Source organism: Fusarium phalaenopsidis, assembly GCF_050370095.1.
Source record: "Fusarium phalaenopsidis strain FUZ10S chromosome Unknown contig_32308, whole genome shotgun sequence".
Lineage (NCBI taxonomy): Eukaryota > Fungi > Ascomycota > Sordariomycetes > Hypocreales > Nectriaceae > Fusarium > Fusarium phalaenopsidis.
In genome coordinates, this window is record NW_028145402.1 from 440,638 (window position 1) to 459,291 (window position 18,654).

The 18,654-nt window shown below is 51.3% G+C and overlaps 5 protein-coding genes across 5 annotated transcripts; 2 read left to right on the forward strand and 3 right to left on the reverse strand.

The window, feature by feature from the left end:
• Positions 1–656: 656 nt before the first annotated feature.
• LRP88_11504 (ankyrin repeat domain-containing protein) lies at positions 657–5,044 on the forward strand (the record flags this gene model as incomplete). The annotated part of the gene is made up of 4 exons (XM_083247930.1): positions 657–1,963; positions 2,015–2,688; positions 3,316–4,985; positions 5,039–5,044. The coding sequence occupies 4 exons, from the start codon at positions 657–659 to the stop codon at positions 5,042–5,044; spliced, it is 3,657 nt and encodes a 1,218-aa protein (XP_083096437.1).
• A 6,540-nt stretch (positions 5,045–11,584) lies between these two features.
• On the reverse strand, positions 11,585–12,149 carry LRP88_11505 (uncharacterized protein; the record flags this gene model as incomplete). Its single annotated transcript, XM_083247931.1, has 3 exons — positions 11,585–11,671; positions 11,732–12,020; positions 12,076–12,149. 3 exons carry the CDS (start codon positions 12,147–12,149, stop codon positions 11,585–11,587), a joined length of 450 nt encoding a protein of 149 aa, XP_083096438.1.
• Positions 12,150–12,230: 81 nt separating this feature from the next.
• LRP88_11506 (uncharacterized protein) lies at positions 12,231–12,569 on the reverse strand (the record flags this gene model as incomplete). Its single annotated transcript, XM_083247932.1, has 1 exon — positions 12,231–12,569. The coding sequence occupies one exon, from the start codon at positions 12,567–12,569 to the stop codon at positions 12,231–12,233; it is 339 nt and encodes a 112-aa protein (XP_083096439.1).
• A 530-nt stretch (positions 12,570–13,099) lies between these two features.
• LRP88_11507 (HET domain-containing protein) lies at positions 13,100–15,359 on the forward strand (the record flags this gene model as incomplete). The annotated part of the gene is made up of 2 exons (XM_083247933.1): positions 13,100–13,867; positions 13,917–15,359. 2 exons carry the CDS (start codon positions 13,100–13,102, stop codon positions 15,357–15,359), a joined length of 2,211 nt encoding a protein of 736 aa, XP_083096440.1.
• Positions 15,360–16,590: 1,231 nt separating this feature from the next.
• On the reverse strand, positions 16,591–18,612 carry LRP88_11508 (uncharacterized protein; the record flags this gene model as incomplete). Its single annotated transcript, XM_083247934.1, has 4 exons — positions 16,591–16,617; positions 16,695–17,202; positions 17,278–17,708; positions 18,007–18,612. The coding sequence occupies 4 exons, from the start codon at positions 18,610–18,612 to the stop codon at positions 16,591–16,593; spliced, it is 1,572 nt and encodes a 523-aa protein (XP_083096441.1).
• Positions 18,613–18,654: the final 42 nt, after the last annotated feature.

Consider the following 18,654-nt stretch of genomic DNA (forward strand, 5'->3'; position numbering starts at 1 on the left):
CTTTTCAAGCCGTCTCATCCAATCCCTTCAACAAGGCGAAAGAATCGAGGACACAGCCACCTAGCATGCAACCGTAGCCAAGCCATATTGCCTCAAACGACTCGACGTGCAGTTGAGGGGCAGCCGGGTCAAGAGAAACGACAGAACGTGGCTAACTCCTCAAGGCCTATGACTATAATAATAAGTAGATTTATATAAAATACACCAACATATACCAAAAATATCATAAGATGAGATGATGCTCTAACCTCCTCTTCATATTCTCTCCATGTCTTTGTTACTATCCTTAAAGCAGGACATACTCATTCCCTTGTTTTGGTCAGTGTCTTTTTTTATTGCGCTACGTGCATGAGGGGGGGTTCATGCACTCTGTCACTGGCTGAACTAACCGCCCGCGATAAAAAGGCGCACCCAGGCGGCCCAGCACAGCCTGACTTCGCCTCCAAGAGCCTCAGACTGGCTAACTGACTTGGCTTACAGCTGACTCCTGAGCCGGTACATAAGCACACACCGCTTCTTCCAGGTTGCTTTCTCAGACAAAACTCACCATGCCACAAACGAAAAGTACTTTGAACTAACTAACCAACATACATGCCCAACGAAACCCTACCTAGCCCACATGGTTAGTGTACACGAGGATGGCTGATCCGCTGTCCATGGCAGCGAGCATCGCTGGCCTCATCAGTCTTGCCGACACCCTCTTCCGCCACACATACAAGTTTGGACGCACCGCAAGCAGCGCAAAGAAGGAGATTCAAGCTCTTGCCACAGAAATCAACAGCTTCTCGGGTCTTCTTCGCAGCCTTGAGGCACTCGCTGATGAACTGGAAGCCGAGGGCCAGGCTTTTGAGCCTGCCCTCAAGGTTGACCACCTTATCGAATGTCGCAAGATATTCGAGAACATCGAACGAAAGGTCACGAAAGCCATCGACAGCTTCAACAATCGCTCCCGATGGGAGGGCGTGTCTCGGCAATTGAAGTGGCCATTTTCGGCTTCAGATACGCGAGAATTGTTGCAGCAGCTTTCACGGTGCAAGGACAGCATCACCCTCGCCACCTCGGCCGACACGATGCGCAGTTTGCAGCTATGTCTCATGAAACAGCAAGAGAATGGGGAAACACTCGCCAAGATTGCCTCAACTCTCGAGAAGGTGGAGATCCGGACCGCGATCCTCATGGACCCGAGAAAACAGCTCGTCTTGGACTTTTTCATGGCCCCAGAGCTCAACCCTCAAGCCAACCTGGATCAGAGTCTTAAACTGCGACAGCCAACCACTGGCGAATGGTTGACTCACTCCTTTGCCTTTACAGAGTGGCTGCAGACGCCCGGTTCAAGACTCTGGCCCAATGGCGCTGCGGGCGGAGGCAAGACTGTCTTGGCTGGTGCCATGATCCAGGAAGCCATCGTTAGGAAGGAGGCCGAGCCCGATGTCGCTGTTGCTTTCTTCTTCTGTGATTATAAGCAAGAGGCGACCTTGAAATCGGTCAACATCATCGGCGCTTTGGCATCCCAGCTTGCTATTCAACGGGACGAGTCATTCGATCTCCTGGAACAGTACTATGAAGAGCTTCACCCAGCCCGGGGGCTCAACAAACCAGTTGACCCTGACGAGCTTGTCAAAATCATGGAAAAGATCTGCAATCTCTTCTCACAGGTCATCATCATCGTTGATGGTCTCGACGAATGCGGCGATGGCGTCTATGAAGTTCTGGAAGCCCTTTGTGACTTGGCCGACTTCGCAAACACGACTTCGATTGCGTTGGTAAGCCGGAACGAGGTCGAAATCAGACAGGCTCTCGAGGACGTATTCAAGGAAGTTACCATTGAAGCACGTGAAGAGGACCTCAAGATCTATGTCCGGGCTGAGATCGAGCGGAGGATCCGAGCGAGGCAGCTGGATATCCAAAACAAGGCAATCAAGGATGAGATCCAAAGTGAACTAGTCAGTAGGGCAAACGGGATGTTAGTGCCTTCCTAATTTCCCCTGTTTTTGTTTGACTATTAACAAACCAGGTTTCGTTGGGTTGTTTGCCAGCTGGACTACCTAGGTCAGCTGCTCACAGACGCAGATCGCCGTCATGCTCTTCGCGAGCTGCCGCCAACTCTGTCTGAGACCTACCTTCGACTGCTTCAGAGGATCAACAAGCGCCCGCTTCCAGTCCGCAAGCTGGTCCAGAAGTGCCTCCATTTCATCGCCAAGTATCCAAAAATGCCCATTGAGGACCTCTGTCTGGCCGTATCCGTACCCGAGACCATTGGCGCGCGCATGGATAAAACAAACACAGTCTCAGAGAGAGAGATTTCTATGTGTTGCAGCAGCCTGATACGGAAATCCGCTCAAGATGGCCAATATCAATCCTTTGAATTTGCTCACTTCTCAGTTAAGGAGTTCCTACAAGATGAGGTGCTCTCGCAGACTCCGGAACTGGGAGCGTACAGGCTTGTCACATCAGAAGGCCAAGCGCTGATCGCCCTCCAATGTCTGAGGTTCTTGCAAGTTGGCAACATAGATGACAAACATGTCGAGAGTTTCTTCTCTGGTGATCTGGTTGAGAGCAAGGGGTTCTACTCCTTCTTCCAGGTGGCGTCTGTCATCTGGCTGCGGCTCACTCGGGATGGACTCAGCAATGCCTCATTGTTGGATGCTGCCAAGTCGCTATTTTGCCGGGATGCAACGCCCAACTTTCGTCTTTGGGTTCACTTTCTTCTTCGGGACATTTTCTCTTGCATCCCCCAAGCGAAAGAGCCAGTTGTCCGTCCTTGGAGGGATGTTCAACAGACAATCGAACGCCTGATCCTCAGCAATTCACTGCCCCCGTTTCATATTGCCTTGGTGCTGAACATTCCCGAGATATGTTCATTTCTCATTCAAACTGGAGTTCAAGTCGATGCAAAATCTCCCCTAGGAACACCGCTTCTACTTGCTGAGATTTCATGGCTCGGCTTCATAGAAGACCTCTCAGGTAGATATCCTCACCTTCACTCGCCCTATTTTGCCGATTTTCTCCCTTCATCTACTCGACGGAACAAAACTATCGATTGCCTCATCTCAGCAGGTACATCTTTTAATGATCTCAGTGGCCCCGTTGGCGACCATTCCATGCTATTAACTGTCGCCATCATCGGTTGTCACCTAACAGATTTTGAGCCATTCATGACACTTTTGGATCATGGACATATCCCTACTGACGACGACATAACTGCTTTTGGAGATTACCTCAAGACATGGCCCAACAGCTCGGATTGCTCGGACTTAGAAGAACCCATCCTTAAGCTACTCAATTACTTGATGAAGTCATCATCATACGACTTAGACTGGGGGTTTGACCTTGGCAACAAGGTCTGGCTTGCCGCCGTCACTCTTGGGTTCGACTTCACAAACGACACGACCTTGACGGACAGCCGGATATCACTTTCAGTGGCTGCGTTGGTTGACAAGGCCTTCCTCGCAATCGACAATGACGACACTACGACGCTCCGACTCTGTCTGAAAGACGGCCGTGTTAACATCAGCCAGACTCTCCAGCGAGGGACCTTTGATGGAACATTGCTGCACCATGCTGTCGTGGCTGATGCCCTGGAGTGCGCCCGTCTCCTTTTGGAGCTGGGAGGTGACCCTGAAGTCAGTATAAACACGGGGACTCCCACTCTTCATTGTTGTGATCTGGAGGGTAACGGGAGCGTCCTGAAGCTTCTCGTCGAACATGGGTTGTCGCCCCTCGCTCAGAGTCCGGATTCGAGCACACTCTGGCATGCTTGCGCAAGCTTCGATGCATGCGAGGTCTCATTCATGGAAGCCCTGTTCAACATTGACCCAGAATGCAACCAGAAGGCTCTGCTGATGCGAACTGAAGATGGTTTTACACCCCTAGTGCTGGCCTTGACGGCCCTTGAGGACGCCCCCCAGGACTACGTCGAGCGTTTAGAAAGCAAAGCTCTCCTGTTTCTACATTACTGTCAGAAAACGCCAGATTTCTGGGACAAGCATGAATCTTTGTTCATGTTAGCTGGCCGGGTTGGCTCCAAGAAAATCTTTCAGCTATTGTTATCGTTGGACCCCGGGTTCGGCGTGATCAAGCCTGGTGACATTACGCCCTTTCACTGCGTGGGGGTCAATCCAACAAAGGAGTGGCTAGAGTTCCTAAAAACGACCTATCCTGAGGCTCTGCAGTTTCGATTTAAGGATCGGCTACCACTCGAGAGCTATATTGAGAGAGCCTTGCAGGCTTCAGAAGTACCGCAGAGTGACGTGATTCGGGCTCTTTCCCCCTCTGATATCTTTAGACTGAAGAACAAGGAGGGGGCCACGCCATGGAAGGTTGTGTGCGACATCAAAAAAGAAGCTGAACACTGGGAAAATTTTGAGTATTTGCGAGGAGAGGGCTCCGGGGATCTCGTCGATGTCTGGGTTAATCTGTTCGGCCTCAAGGCAATGGAAGACTACGAGACTGAAACTGGTCGATGCGGTGTATTTCCGTTGCTCGATAACTATTGGATTAGACGTGGCACTTTTCTGGTTCCTGTCGCAACTTTGGAACAGGCCATAAAGTCTTCCAGCCTCTGGGATCCGACACAGGACGTCGTTGTGGGCTATTTGAAGGAGGCCATCAGGGACCACAACACCGCTGTTGTCCAACTTTTAGTGAAGTACAACGCAGATGTGCACCAACGAGAGTCCGGCACAAGCCCGCTCGAGTTCGCATGTGAGCCATGGCGTGTGTGCGATCTTTGTTCAGAAGACGAGGGCATTACTATTCTCCAATGCCTTCTTGATCACTCCCGACCTGAGGGGGTTAGAGAATTCTCCACTGATAAGTCGGCTCTTTCAATCTTGCATAGTCTCGCCATGAGGTCGCCTCCCGAGCGCATCGAATGGCTCTTACGACAGCTGGTGGAGAAGGGCGCGGACCTGAACGCCATGAACCCCAACGCGCCAAAGGAACCCTGCATGCCTCCGCTCATCTGGCATCTAGACCGTGGATCTGTTCGTTGTGCTGAGGTTCTCCTGGAACTAGGAGCTGACCCTCGGCTGGCTAGGACTGATTTCGGATTCGTCGATACAGTCTTCACCGCGTGCTCTGGAGGGCATGTGGGTTTTCTGGATAAGCTGGACAAATACTCAAAGGAGAAATCCATCGACATGGATTGGATGAGAAAGGTTTATATTTTCCCACGCCCTGAGTTGTCATTTAGAGACGCTACTCTCTGTCACTGGGCATGCGCCAAAAAGGACATTGACCTGGTCAAGTTTCTCGTCAACCGGCGACTGGTCGATAACGTGGACTCTGTCTGTGAAGGGGGATTCACGGCCCTTCATCTTGCTGCAATGTGTAACCAGGCGGCTATTATCGACTTCCTCGTCTCTCACGAAGCGTCGGTTAACCTTCAGTCCGATCAAGGCCAGACCGCTTTACATCTTGCAGCAGCTCATGGAAACATCGAAGCAACTAGTATGCTATTGAAACTAGGTGCCTTGAACGTGGTTGATAAGGACGGCGGAACTGCGCGCACGTTGGCCAGCGCAGAGGGGCATGACGACATTGTGAAAATTCTCGACAAGCAACTCAAACCACCGAGTGAGAGAGAGACAACTAAATACCCTTTGAAAAAGAGTGCCCTTCTAGCTCGACGGCTGGGGGTGGTGATCGAGCAAAACAACAAAGACGAATGCCAAAGACTCTTGGCAAACGGCTGTCCACTTGACGAGCCAATACCAAGACGGACGCCGACCTACCCTCTGCTCTATGCCTTGAAAGAGAAGCAAATTGCGATTGTCCGGTTGCTTCTTGCCAACGGGGCAAGCGTCAGGGTCAATGATGGGGACACTTGTCCTTTGAGTCAAAGCGTAAGCGTAGTCGAGGTGGTAGGGCGGTACCCAGTCTATCTTTCACTTCTTCCCACGATTCTTGCCAGATATCACGAAGATGGCGGATGCTGGCTTCATGACCACGATTTTCCCGTACACCATGCCGCATGGAATGACCATGTGGAGGGCCTGAGGATGATGCTAGATTTTTTAGCTACACATGCTGTCGCGATCAGGTAAGTCGAAAAGGGCACTGAAATCGTTTAAGTCGTTAACAACCAGCACCTACAGCCACCGAAGTCATATCAGGCCTGAGGATGTGGTTTACTCGGTTGTGAACCGCAAGTTAGGGCTTAGAAAGCTGCATCCAGAGTCTCAAGGCATGACAGCATTGCACCTTGCGGTCTGGAACGAAAGCCTTGCTTGTGCTCAACTACTCCTTGAAAATGGTGCAGATCCCGATCAACCTACCACAGAGGGAAAATGTCCACTTGACTTTACGACTGACCCAAAGATGGCGGCGCTTCTTCTTCGACACGGCGCATCACCGGCCATCGTTCTGGCAGATTCCTTCAACAGCCTCCTCAAGGATTGGGGGGGCAACTACTATGTACTGATGAGGATATATCAGAACTACATGCAAATCTCGGGTATAGAAGCGCTAGGTGCCCTCGGTTCTTCCGCGTCCTCTTTCATTACTGAATCACTGAGTGGTCTAGACTGTTTGGCCGCCCACGAGACCCTCCCGGCGATTGCAAGCCAGGGACATGGCTATGACTTCAATTATTTTCTCTGGACATGGCCGCAGCTGCCGTCATTTCTCTTGAATTCCGAGCTGTCTCTGGAAGCCCTACAGCCATTCCCATGGCACTGGCTAGGTCGACACTCGGCAATAGGCTTTCTTGACACAACATTCAAGCAGTTTCGCCGTCGTTTTGGAGATAGTGCTCTAAAGAGGTGGTTGAACCTTCAGCCCAACCGAGGATGGAGCCCACTCTGCAGAGCTGCCTCGAAAGGCTCAATCAAGATCATGGAGAACTGCTTGGATATGGGTGCCGATCTTGATTTTGAAGGGTGTCCCTTAGGCTCGGCTTTGATGATTGCGAGCGCATGTGGCCGGCTCGAGGCGGTCCGGGTACTTGTTCGAAGAGGTGCGACCGTTACCTACAATGGAAGGATAGGACCCGTCAACGTGTTCTCGGTGGCTCGATCCAGGAAAGTCAAGTCCTGGTTGCTGGTGGGCCGGTTCAATGACAGATTGAGGCTACACGCGGCTGACGAGGCTGCAACTCACCACTGCAACAACCGAGTGAGCTACTGGAGTGGCATCGTGCAAGCCAGATTCAAGCTCGTGGGCTGGACAGCAAGGCATGGTGAAGAGTCCGCATTCGACTATGCTCGAAGACTGTGTCAGATCAAGCGGACGGGTTTTACGGATGGCATTGTTCCAGCAGATGGGTTCGTCTATCCCCAGAAATCTACACCCCTCAATCACTCGACGAGTTCTGAGGGCGAAACCGCTGCTTCAGGAGAGCAATGGTTCCACCTTGATGCTGAGGCAACCTCATCAGAGACTGTCTGTCATGGCCCGGAGACCAGTCAGACGTCAGCATCTGCCTAGAAGTACGAAGCGAGTTGCAAGGAGGATTTGATAGCAAGAGGCGCATACCACAACCCAGTGGTGCAAGGGTTCACGGTGAACATTGGCGTTGATAGTATTTAGGAAGGGTCTCTAGTAATACACTATGTTTCTTCTCATTATTGTCTTCTTATCACCATTAAATGAACAAAAGGCTAAGTGAAATTACCAATTTCTATGAAGATGTTTGCATAAATGTCTAGCACCATTTGACAGTTTATTATCATTTTTAGAAACTATTGTGTGACTATTGCCCGCACTTCTTCATTGCCTGAGAGTAATTTATGATTCAGTTATAGAATTATTAGTTACAGGTAATGCAAAAAACTACCACCGTCGCCGATCTTCTATCAAACGGGTCACCACTTTTAGTCTTGTATCACACACTGGAGTTCATTGTTCTTGCGTGGTGTTCTTTGCGTCCTTTCCCGCCCACAACGTCCAGCCAGCTAACAGGACTTCACTAACCGCCTGCTTCTGATGCCGACGCGATCACTCCCCAGAAACTCTGGTTCGCGTCCATCTTTTATTGTTTTCGTGATTACTTTTCTGGTAACCATCAAGAGATTACAGATCGGATCGTTTTTCTTTACTGTCATACTATACCCAGCCTCTCATCGCCTCTCCCATCGGAATAATGGCGCATCACCTCATTCCCTCGACACCCAGCTAGTGGGCCCGAGCTATTCGAAAGAGCTACAATATCGAAGATCCATCTACAATCACCATCTCCGATATCCGCCCCGATAGTTATGGATCAGCGTCAAAGTTGCAATATGACGATTGGATTCTCCTTAAAATCCTCTGGCGCCCCATTTATGAAAGACCGACCCATGAGGGCATTTTTGGTTCGAAAGGTGCTGAGCTCAGAATGGTCTTCTGGCTCAGTTATCCCGTCGAGGGCCGGGCTTCAACCATAATAAACACATTAGCGCTGAGCTCAGAACAAGGGCTCAGAAGAAGCTCGCTAGCGAGCCATAAATGCAATCTCTTCGATCTCAAACCCATAATCCCATGGAATAGTCATACATGGTATCATGGAAGTTAAATGTCGACGGGTTTCTCAACAGATTGCCCGCCCTAAGGAACCTTAAGCAAAGCATCCGTTACCTTGCTATGCTACTCCCTCCTACGAAGATATTAGGCTATACTTACTCATAATTGTAGTATAATCCACGATCAAGATTAGGAAATATTAGGTATGGGTTGTCCATTTCTACTTATCTCTAAAGAGCATTTTATGATCAGTATTAGTACAGGTAAAACAAAAAAGCAACCTCCGCCGCCACTCTTCCACCAAACCGGTCGCCCATTTTAGTGTATGTCACGCACTGGTGCCCGCCATCGCGTAATGTTCTGTGTGTCCTTTGTGTCCTTTGTGTCTTTCGTATCTCTCGCTCATGCCCTCCAGGCCACGCCCTCCAGCCTACACCATACCTATTTGTACCTAGTTACTTCGAGCCACGCGACCTGTCAGAAACAGGCCTCTGAAATCGAAGCGTTTGGGTAGCGTCACTTGCGGTCAGGTACTCAGTCAAAGAGTACAACAGGGGGATCAAGGCCTCAATGTCTTCCCACCTGTTCAGGTCAAAGGCTGCAAATGGCATCATGCGCAGGAATCCCCCGGTCTCCACTCTCACGTTTGCGGTTGACGTGGTCTGCTTGAGAGCCTGTGGTGTGGTCTCCCCAGGCCTCGCTCTCGGCTTGCTTGGCGTGACCGGTGGTGGTGGGCGGCTGCTCGATGGAAGACGTGTGGAGGCCTGAGCCGGCGGGGGCGAAGCTGGGTGCCCGGGCGCCTTTGAAGGAGACCTGAAGGCACTGAAAAAGCCTGGCTTTGTGGTTCCCTTGGATCTGCCCCGTGACTCCTCGTCGCTGGATGTGCCGCCACGTGGATCGTCGCCCGGTCGTCCCTTTTTCGATGGCGAAACTTCTGGAGTGAGTCTAGGCTATTTGATGCTGTCGCCCCTGATATGCTGTATGTAAAGGTCGTCATACTCGGCGATGATGATGAAGACCTGATCATAATCTTGCGAAATTAGAAGCCGACTAAACAGGGTTAGTCAAATACTTAGGTCATGCCTTGATGCCAAAGAGAGGACAAACCGGTAAGTCTTGGTCTCGGGACTGGTTGGGAGGAGACCTTTGGTGCTCTCAGTCGAGATCTAAGCGGCCATTTCAGCCCCTTCCTGAATTTATACCGCTTTTTGGTTGCTAGCGACTGTGAACCGACGGAATGGCTTCACCTCGATGATCGCAAGGGCGTCGCTGGAGTCCGGATCTTGGTTGTCGCGGGTGGCTTGCAGGTAGCCGTCAGTTCGTGCTGTCATGATCTTGGACCGTTTGGTGCGGTCATCGGGATCCGGGTGACTGACGGAGAATTGTTTGTGAACAATCGACCAGCTGTATGCTCGGCAAGAGGGCTGTTGCAGCAAGGGCATACAGATGCCCTGCAGGAAAAGGAGGAGTGTCATGTTGACCAGTGCCTCATCGGGGCGATGTTTGTTGATCATCCTGCCTTCGGCGCTGAGACCGGACTCTGGCGTTGATACCCCATCCCTACCACGTAAGGAGCCGGCCACCCCAGAAGATGCAGCAAGCCGATCGGTGTGTGTGGGTGAGACGTAGGGGGCGGAAGACGTGGAAATAGAAGACGATTGACTGGAAGCGCGATCCGAGGAACCACCACCACGACGAAAATACTGAGGAGGAACGACGTTGCGATGGGGCCGACGACGGGGGTCAGAAGGCTCCACCAACATCCGCGTCGTCGTAGATTTTGCCCTCCTCCAGATTCTTCAGGCATTTGGCTCTCTTGACGATTTCGGCGAGGTTCAATTTCCAGGCGGCCATATACGACCACTCCATGGGGTTGTGGCTTTGGGATCTTAGAGCTTGCATCCATGGCTCGTTGGCGAGTCGCCGATCAGTGGCAGCTTTCAGATCGGAACCTCTGTCTCCAAAGATGGTCTTGTGCGTCGCTTAGCTAGTGGGGGGCTGCCAAAGTACTCGGAGGAGTAGCCAGTCTTCGTACTTCAGCTTAGAGGCTGAGCCAAAAGCATTTGGGCCAATGCTGGAAATGTCAAGGCTGTACGGGCCGGCCGTTGCATGCCTCTGACCAACGATGTCGGCCCAGTCCTGAGGCTTGGAGGGGATAGGATATGGATCCATGCTTCCTGAGGATGAAAGGTTGGCCAATCAGATGGAAGATGGTAGGCTGGCACGACGAGGTTGAATGAAGAATTGAATGATGAATGGTTGTGATTCAGAGTCCTTGAGGAGAGATCGAGTCGTCTTATTCAATCTGGGCTGGCCAACCCGACGGTGTTGGTTGTTGGTTGATCTTGCGCAGGCCACAATTAGCAGGCCCGGTCGGTGCGTACCCAAAATAGACCGCAAAAATGCCGCGCGGCTAAAGGGCCACCCACGCCGGGCCTTGTAGGGAAAATGCAAGCGCCGTAGAAAAAGTGATACAGGCAATTCTATTTCACAAGACGTGCCTTGAATCTCATGGGTGTTGTTGATGTGGTGCGTGCATGTGTGTGGTGGGATTTCTTGCCTTAGGCGACCAGGCCGGTGGGAACAGGAACCACAACGATGAGCAAACGAAGCTCGCTGTGGACAGTAGAGAACTAACTGAAGCAAGGGACGGCCAAAAGAAGCATGACTTGCGCCCTTGGCGAAGTCTCCTGGCGAAAAAAAACCCACTTCACCAAGAATGAAGATACAGGCTCGTTCAGGCGGATGCGAGATTTCGCAACAGATTCCAAGGCCCAATTCGTCATTCACCATTAAACTTGACCGGCCTCAAAAGTTCCATGTTCCAAATACAATTCATGACTCGGCCAGCGTGAAACTCCAGACTCCAAACTCTTCCAAACCGCTAGTGAAAACAATATGTCGCTACCAAAACATACCCTGGGTCTTCCGGGAACCTGAACTCTATACCCTACCGGACATCGATTGTGTTGGTAGACATGCCCTTCACGTCAGTCACCTCCACCTCAGTAGGTACAGGGTCGTCAAATTGCTCGGCCTCGGGTGTGGGCAAGCGGGTCTCTCCGACAGCTCTGCTATTGAGCCATCGGATGACGAGTCCAACTTCTGTGGACATGACGGGCGTATGGAGATCGATGAGACGTCAAGGCCGAGCAACAACCTTGCCATTCTGAAAATACGCCTGGGTTATGCGAGCAGAAAATCGACCATGGAAGCTAACAACAAGAACCTGGATGGTGTCAGAACGTCTGGCGGGTCATTGGACGGGTTTGTCGGACGATGAACTTACAGGATAGATGTAATGGTCAACATAGACGCGGGTCCGACGGATTTGCTCCCTGAGAAGGCCAACTGCGACCCGTAGTTCGCTACGAAGCATCCCTTGGTGGAGCGGACGGGATGAGTCGTACACCGTAGCAACTGCATGCGGGACATTGGGATTGTGGCAATCAAGTGTACTAGCGCCACGCTTCCACCTGTAGTATTCGCCGCTCGTCCAGAAATCTCGGAAGGGTTGGTCGTCGTCGGTGGAGAACCAGATTCGCTCAGAGCATGGGGCCTTACGGCCATGGATGTATCTGTGCTGGGCGTTAGAAACGGGGTGTGCCAAAGAAAGGCAATGACAATTCTTACCCATGAGTTGCCCAGCTCGATTCTACCTTGGCTGCTTCCTGGCAGAACACAGCCAGCAGTGCAGCTTCCCTCATGTTTGCTTCGTATATCGCGCGCAAGTAATTGTACCGCTGGTTGGGATGCGCCTCTGGATCAGCGAGCCTCTGGGTTTCTTTTCAGATCTGGTGGTTTCGGACCGGTTCTAGCTGGGGCCATCTGCGTCGACATAGTCCTTGAGTCTTGTCGAGGACATCCACCCCATATTCCATGTTCTCGATTAGGCCAGGAAGAAAGAATCGCGGATCAAGGTCGATGGGGTCGTCGTCGTCAATATCGAAAGAGGAGCCTCGTACAATGGAGATCTTCTCCAGCGCATAATTACCGAACTCGGTGATCTTGTATAATTTGTTGAGCTTGTGCTGAATGTCGGAGAGCTGATGGAATTCTTGTTTTCGGAGCGCATATCGAGGGTGCTTGGAGCCGCGGTACTCCTTGTTCGGTGGGGTCGTGGACATGATGGAGGAGGAGGACCGCAAGCGCAGACACGGCGGCCGAGCCGAGAATGAGGAACCGAGTATACGGTTTCAAGTAGAGAGGGTAGCGGGCTCGTTCCTGGATATCGCTTCGCTGGGTTCCGTGGATGTTCTTGATGATGTCGATGTTTCTGCCACTTTGGTTGCTTGTTTGTTGTTAGTGGCGAAAGCGGTGAGGGTGCCGTCTCCACAGTGACGCGTGACCAACAACCACTTTACGCGACTCTGGCCGATGGGAGGAGTTGAAATGGGGGGATTGAGAAAACGGCTTTGCAGGTGATGTTTCTACTGCTCTTTCAATTGGGACTTGCGTCTTGGTTAATTGCGGAACGAGGTTTTCGAACACTCAGTGCAGTTTGGTGCTGCAGTTGACCAAGGACATGCCTGGTGAGGCAGTCATTTTAGAGGCTGATGCGGTGATTACGTGCATAAGCACCAGCACAAAGCAAGACGCAGCCGAACAATCTCCTTTGCCCATGGTTTGACGGTCTCAATCAATCCTCCTCCTGCCGATGCCTCTGTCTCGGCCAACTCTCGTTCCTGACTCAGAATGCTCCCGCTGTAGCCGCGTCGTGAATGAGCCCGCCCATCGCGCGCTCTCCTCATTCCTGAGCCTCAGCAATTTGCTGCGCGGACACCGAGAGGTCACAATCCACCGCCAGCCCTCGGAGCTTGTGGCTGGTGTTCAGGCCGGCTGTTGGTGGTGTACTAGGATTTTTCACTTGATCACATCCGCGCTCGATGCTGAGGCTGCCGCTGTTCAAGACTTTCCCATCCTCTGTCCCAAGGTCAAGACAGCAGCGGCGCTCAACTACGAGGGCCTATGGTTGAGAGTATGGCTCCCTGATAACAAGATCTCGCGCTTGGAGACAAAAGCCATCTTGAGCGAAAACCCTCCGTGTCGCAGCTTTTCCGACGAGACCGCATTTGCAGCCTCCCAACGCGCCTTGTCCTACCTCGCCGACCGCGTCAATAACTGCAAGCGGAATCATGCAAAGTGTCACAAGGAGAGCCAATGGTTTCCGACGAGAGCGCTACATGTACAGAAACTCAACAGTATCATCAGCGTCAAGGTTGTTAGTCGTGAGGATGTCCCTTCGGGAATCGAGTACATCACTCTGAGCCACCGATGGGGGGACTCGGAGCAGCTCACACTTACGAGCGACACACTGGTCACGTTCTCGGAGGGTATTCCTGCAGAGAGACTCCCGAGACTGTTTTCCGAGACTGCTCAAGTAGCTCATCAACTCAATGTTCCCTACCTATGGATCGATTCCCTGGTGAGTCCCTTAGACGCGGCACGGTGCAAAGCGTTGACAGCGATGGCAGTGCATCATACAAGACTCCGAAGATGACCTCGCCCAAGAACTTGCAGTGATGGATAAGGTGTACCACAATGCATACGCCAACGTCGCTGCCACATTTGCCTCAGACAGCTCGCACCCTTTATTTCCCGACCAGAGTCCCTTGTCGTTCTTGTCTCACAAGGCACCCTCGCCTACAGGTACACCCACCAACACAGCGCCCAAGTTCTGGTGGTTTGAGGGCGACGCGCGCGTCTTTACACATCTCGACGAGCAACTTCTATACAATCGAGGTTGGGTATTTCAAGAGCGATGCTTAGCGACACGAAACGTCAGTTTTACCCGGTCCCAACTCTTCTTCGAGTGCTCCGAAGAGCTCAGTTGTGAAGCCACCGACATTTCCAACCCTTCTCTCAACAATACCTTCGACTACCCTCTAAGATATCTCCCTCTTTCAATTTTCCAGGACTCCGATGCCCAACAAGATCCCGAATTATTCTCCATCAATCGTCTCGATCAATTGACAAAGGCGCAATGTCTCGATGTCTGGCACAAAATGGTCCAGATGTATAGTCCATTGGCCCTTTCCGATGCAAACGACAAACTCGCTGCCATGTCCGGCCTTGCGCGGAGGTTTCATTCTCGGCTTCAGACACCATACTATGCTGGTCTATGGTCTGCCAATCTGCGATCCGAGATTTGTTGGGCGAGGGCTCACACCAAACGTTCTCGGGGGCCACCGACAGCGAACAATCGCGTGGTTGGATATCGTGCACCTACTTGGTCTTGGGCCTCTGTTGACGGTGAAGTGGAAATTGACTATCGCGGCACATCAAGTTTCAGTTGGTCATTTGAGATTCTCGAGGCGTATACTACTCCATTAAAAGGGGACAAGTTTGCGCAGCTCGCCGACGGCAGGCTTGGCCTGAGAGGAACCATGCTTGTAGTGAGGGAAGAGGACGCGCGAGCAAACAACTCGCGCAAGGCCCTGATCTTTCTTAATCCCCCAACTCGGCAGCCGTTGTACTGTTACTGGGATGTCGATGGGTATGAAGTGACCTTTCCGTTTTACGCCTTCATCCTAAGATCTCGGGTGGACAGACTGTCGAACAAGTTTGAGATTCACTGCCTAGTTCTGACCCCGGTGACACCTTCACGGGGTGTCTACCGAAGAGTGGGCATGGGACACCTGTCAAACTACGGCATCGATTCTCCTCCCACTTTGTTACCAGAGGTAGCACTGCCAGCCGAGGTCGAGGCTCCACCGTCGAGGCTTTTTGAAGAAAACGACTTTGCAACAGACGAGTTACAGGGTTCCGAGGGCAACGGACTCCCGGCACGCAGAACGGAAGACGCTGAACAAGGTGAGAATGTCACTTGGTGCCTGAACTGCTGGCGGAGAGATGGCGTGGACATACCCTCAGTCCATCGCGATGCAGCAGGGCAGCATACAATCGTCCTTGTCTAGAATCACTCTCCTTGGTGGTTTAGACGTGACGGAATGGTCGAGCTTCAGATGGGATAAGTACGATGAAGTGAATAAACCTTCTTGAACTAATTTATAAACTCTCTTCCTTCATGGATGGTATAATAAGCCCTATTACTAACTAGAATACTAAAGTAGAAGTTTTTAAAACTAAAGTATAAAGCATTTCGCTAGGCCTAGTATGAAGTATGAATTTTGATTTAGAGCCGCAGTGTCTATGTTACGACCCTCGCGGTTACGTCACGTGGTCTCCTTCGTTCGGAGGACCCATGAGCCCATCAGCAGAAGGACCGACGAGGGTGGGAACGACGTCGGTCCCAACTCACAGTCGGTCCAAACAAGCATCATCACGTATATAGAACACATTCACTTGCACTTTCTCATGTACCAGCTGCCTCAGCTATCAATACAACTTGGTTACACTCAATACCTTGAGCACATTACCAGACGTGACTTACACCTACTGCCTCAGAAGTACGCAACCTAATCCTCTACTAACATAAACCGATACGGCCGGTTTATCCCTTGGGAAATACACGATCGTCACAATCTATTCACCTAAATATAACGCAACCATTTTGCGCAATGGATTAACTCAATATATTTGAGAGGCAATGTCAACTAGGATTTAACTCTTAATACTATCCTCCTGATGCATCCAGCGACATAGCCCAGGCCCGTAATTTGACTCATCTCCTTCCAGAAAGTGCTCGGAGGGTCATCAATCAGAGCTTGAGCCTCGTAGATATTTATCAAAGGTCTCTCCCAGACGAGGTCAATTTCCGATGCTTTCTTTACTTTGGTCCTCTTTAGAACCTTCCAGAAAACATAAAGGACCGGGGCCGTGATCTGCATAGTGTAATTTGCGAAGAAGCTCTTAGTATTCCATGGGGAAAAGGTTCTATAGCCGTAGCTATAGCCCACCGGGATGATTAAAAATAATGAAATCCAGGCTCCGTACGGCTGAAAGTACCCATAATAGGGCAGAGTCTTTCGATCAAGCCCTTGTACCTTACAGGCGCGATGGTAACGAATGAAAGTGATAGATATCACGATATAGTTCATGATAGCACCGCCAGCGATGAGCGAGAGAAGAATGTCTAAAGCCTGAGCAGAGCCGCTGCTGATAGAAAGAAATGACAGGAAAGGAAATAGCATGGTGATTATAAAGCAATATATAGGAATGCCCTTGTTCGTGCATTTCTTGAGAAAGTTAGGCGCCTGCCCTTGCACAGCAAGGCTGTAAAGGCACCGTATCGCGCAGTACGTATAAGTATTGCCCGCAGAGAAGATGCTGGTAAAGAGTAAAGCATTCACAACATGAGGCAAAACTCCGATGCCCATGTTGGTCATAGCGATGACGTATGGCGAGGCCGCGGCCGTGGAAGAACCTTCGCCGGCGATATAGATGCGTCGCAACTCTGGATCATCGTAAGGGAGGACAATTCCTACAGCAACGGCGCTGCCGATGAAGAAGATACCAAATCGAAGGTAAACAGTCTTGAAGGCGGTCTTGAGGTAGATGCTGGGGTGTTTGGCCTCTGCTGCAATCATAGAGATATAGTCGGGCCCCACGATGATGAAGACCGCAGTAACGAGGGCCTGCAAGAAGCCCTCAAACCGTCCCGGCGCTCCGGTGGAACTGAAACTCGCAAAAGCTCCAGGGTCACTCCAGTAACGGAAGCCGTATGCGTCGCCCTGGGGGTTGCCTCCGACCATTGTGATGAAGGTGAAAGAAAACAGCATGAACATCAGGATGACCTTGCCACCTGAGAGCCAAAACTCAGCCTCCCCGAAGATGCCCACGGCCACTGCGTTGAGCAGACTAAGTATTGACGAAATATTAACATTTGAACTTCTTCTTGGGCGCTTGTAAGGGCATTCGAGTTTAATAACTTACCCATACGAGATGATAACACCCAAGCAGAACCCAGCAGTTGGACCAGGTTCAACGACATTTGGTGCCCAGAACGAGACTATGACGTTCAGCGCCACGATCTCGAACGGGATCAAGAGAGCCTCGTAGAAGAAGTTCCATCCAATCATAAAGCCGAGAGCCTCGTCGACCCAAACACCAGCGAGGTGGATAAAACCCCCGGCGATGGGCATATGCGTTACCATCTCAGCAGCTGAGTTATTGATAAGAGATACAAGACAGCAGTAGAGACAGTAGCAGAGGAGGAGACTCCCTGGCCCGCCTTTAGCTAGGCCTCTGCCAATGCTGATGAAGAGGCCCGTGCCTATCGTTCCTCCAATAGCGATAAGCTGAATATGGCGATTGTTCAGGCGGCGACGGAGGCCATTTGTATTAATCGAGGTGGATTCGATGGCCTGTTCGCGGTGTTCAGCCTCGACATCTTTGATCATGGCGCTTCCGGCGTGCTCGTACAAGTTTTTCCCGGAGCTGACAGCCATTGAGCTGAAAAGGAAGTCCAAGAAGTGTCCGAATAGGGCTCTTGTACAATGGAAAGTAAAAATATTGCTCTGGGATTTGGAGAAGCGGTGCGCCTTAAGCATATAGCTCTTTTAAAGCGAGGCAAAGATCACGGAACCGTGTACTTATATAAAGAAGTGAACTGGTTCTATACGTGGCGAGCCAATGATATACCAAGGCATGAGCGGTGCGTACATGCTTGGCGATGAAATGATAGGCCTCGTCATTACTGCTGCAGTTTTGTGATGGATCGATGCCAATGGTCTGAAGTACCGGATCTGCGCCTAGAGACCCATGCAATTGAAACCAAACGCCTTCGTCCTTGCTCTCGTAGTTTGCGGTAGCACGCAATTTGAGTGGCGTTGCGAAGATGTCTCCTTCGAGATCTTTAGGGAAGATGGCGGCTAGCTTTCCATCCCTGGCAATCTCCCGGACGGTTTGGCCGTTTCGCTTACTCATACCCACGCTTCCGAGCCAAAATGCAGCATGATCGGTATCGACAGACACGGTCCGGTTGGAATTTTGTCCGTCTCTAAGCTCCAGCAGCTCGTTAGCAACTATGCCGCTTATAGCATGCAAGGCGCCAGCGATCACGGCCGATTTGAATGGACCGGGTACAATTGTCTGAGGGGAACCCGTGAAAGACACGGCGTTCAGAATCGCGGGATCTTTGGTGAATCGCGGCGTCGCTTCCGCCAGCACCTTGAGAAGTCGACGTGCATCATCAGGCACTGGCAGTGCCTCAGAGTCGATCCAGGACCCCAGTCCGTAGATATCAGTACCTGAAACTATGCGCGCCATTGTCGGTGTTTGACGAATAATTCAGAAATAATTAATGGAGGA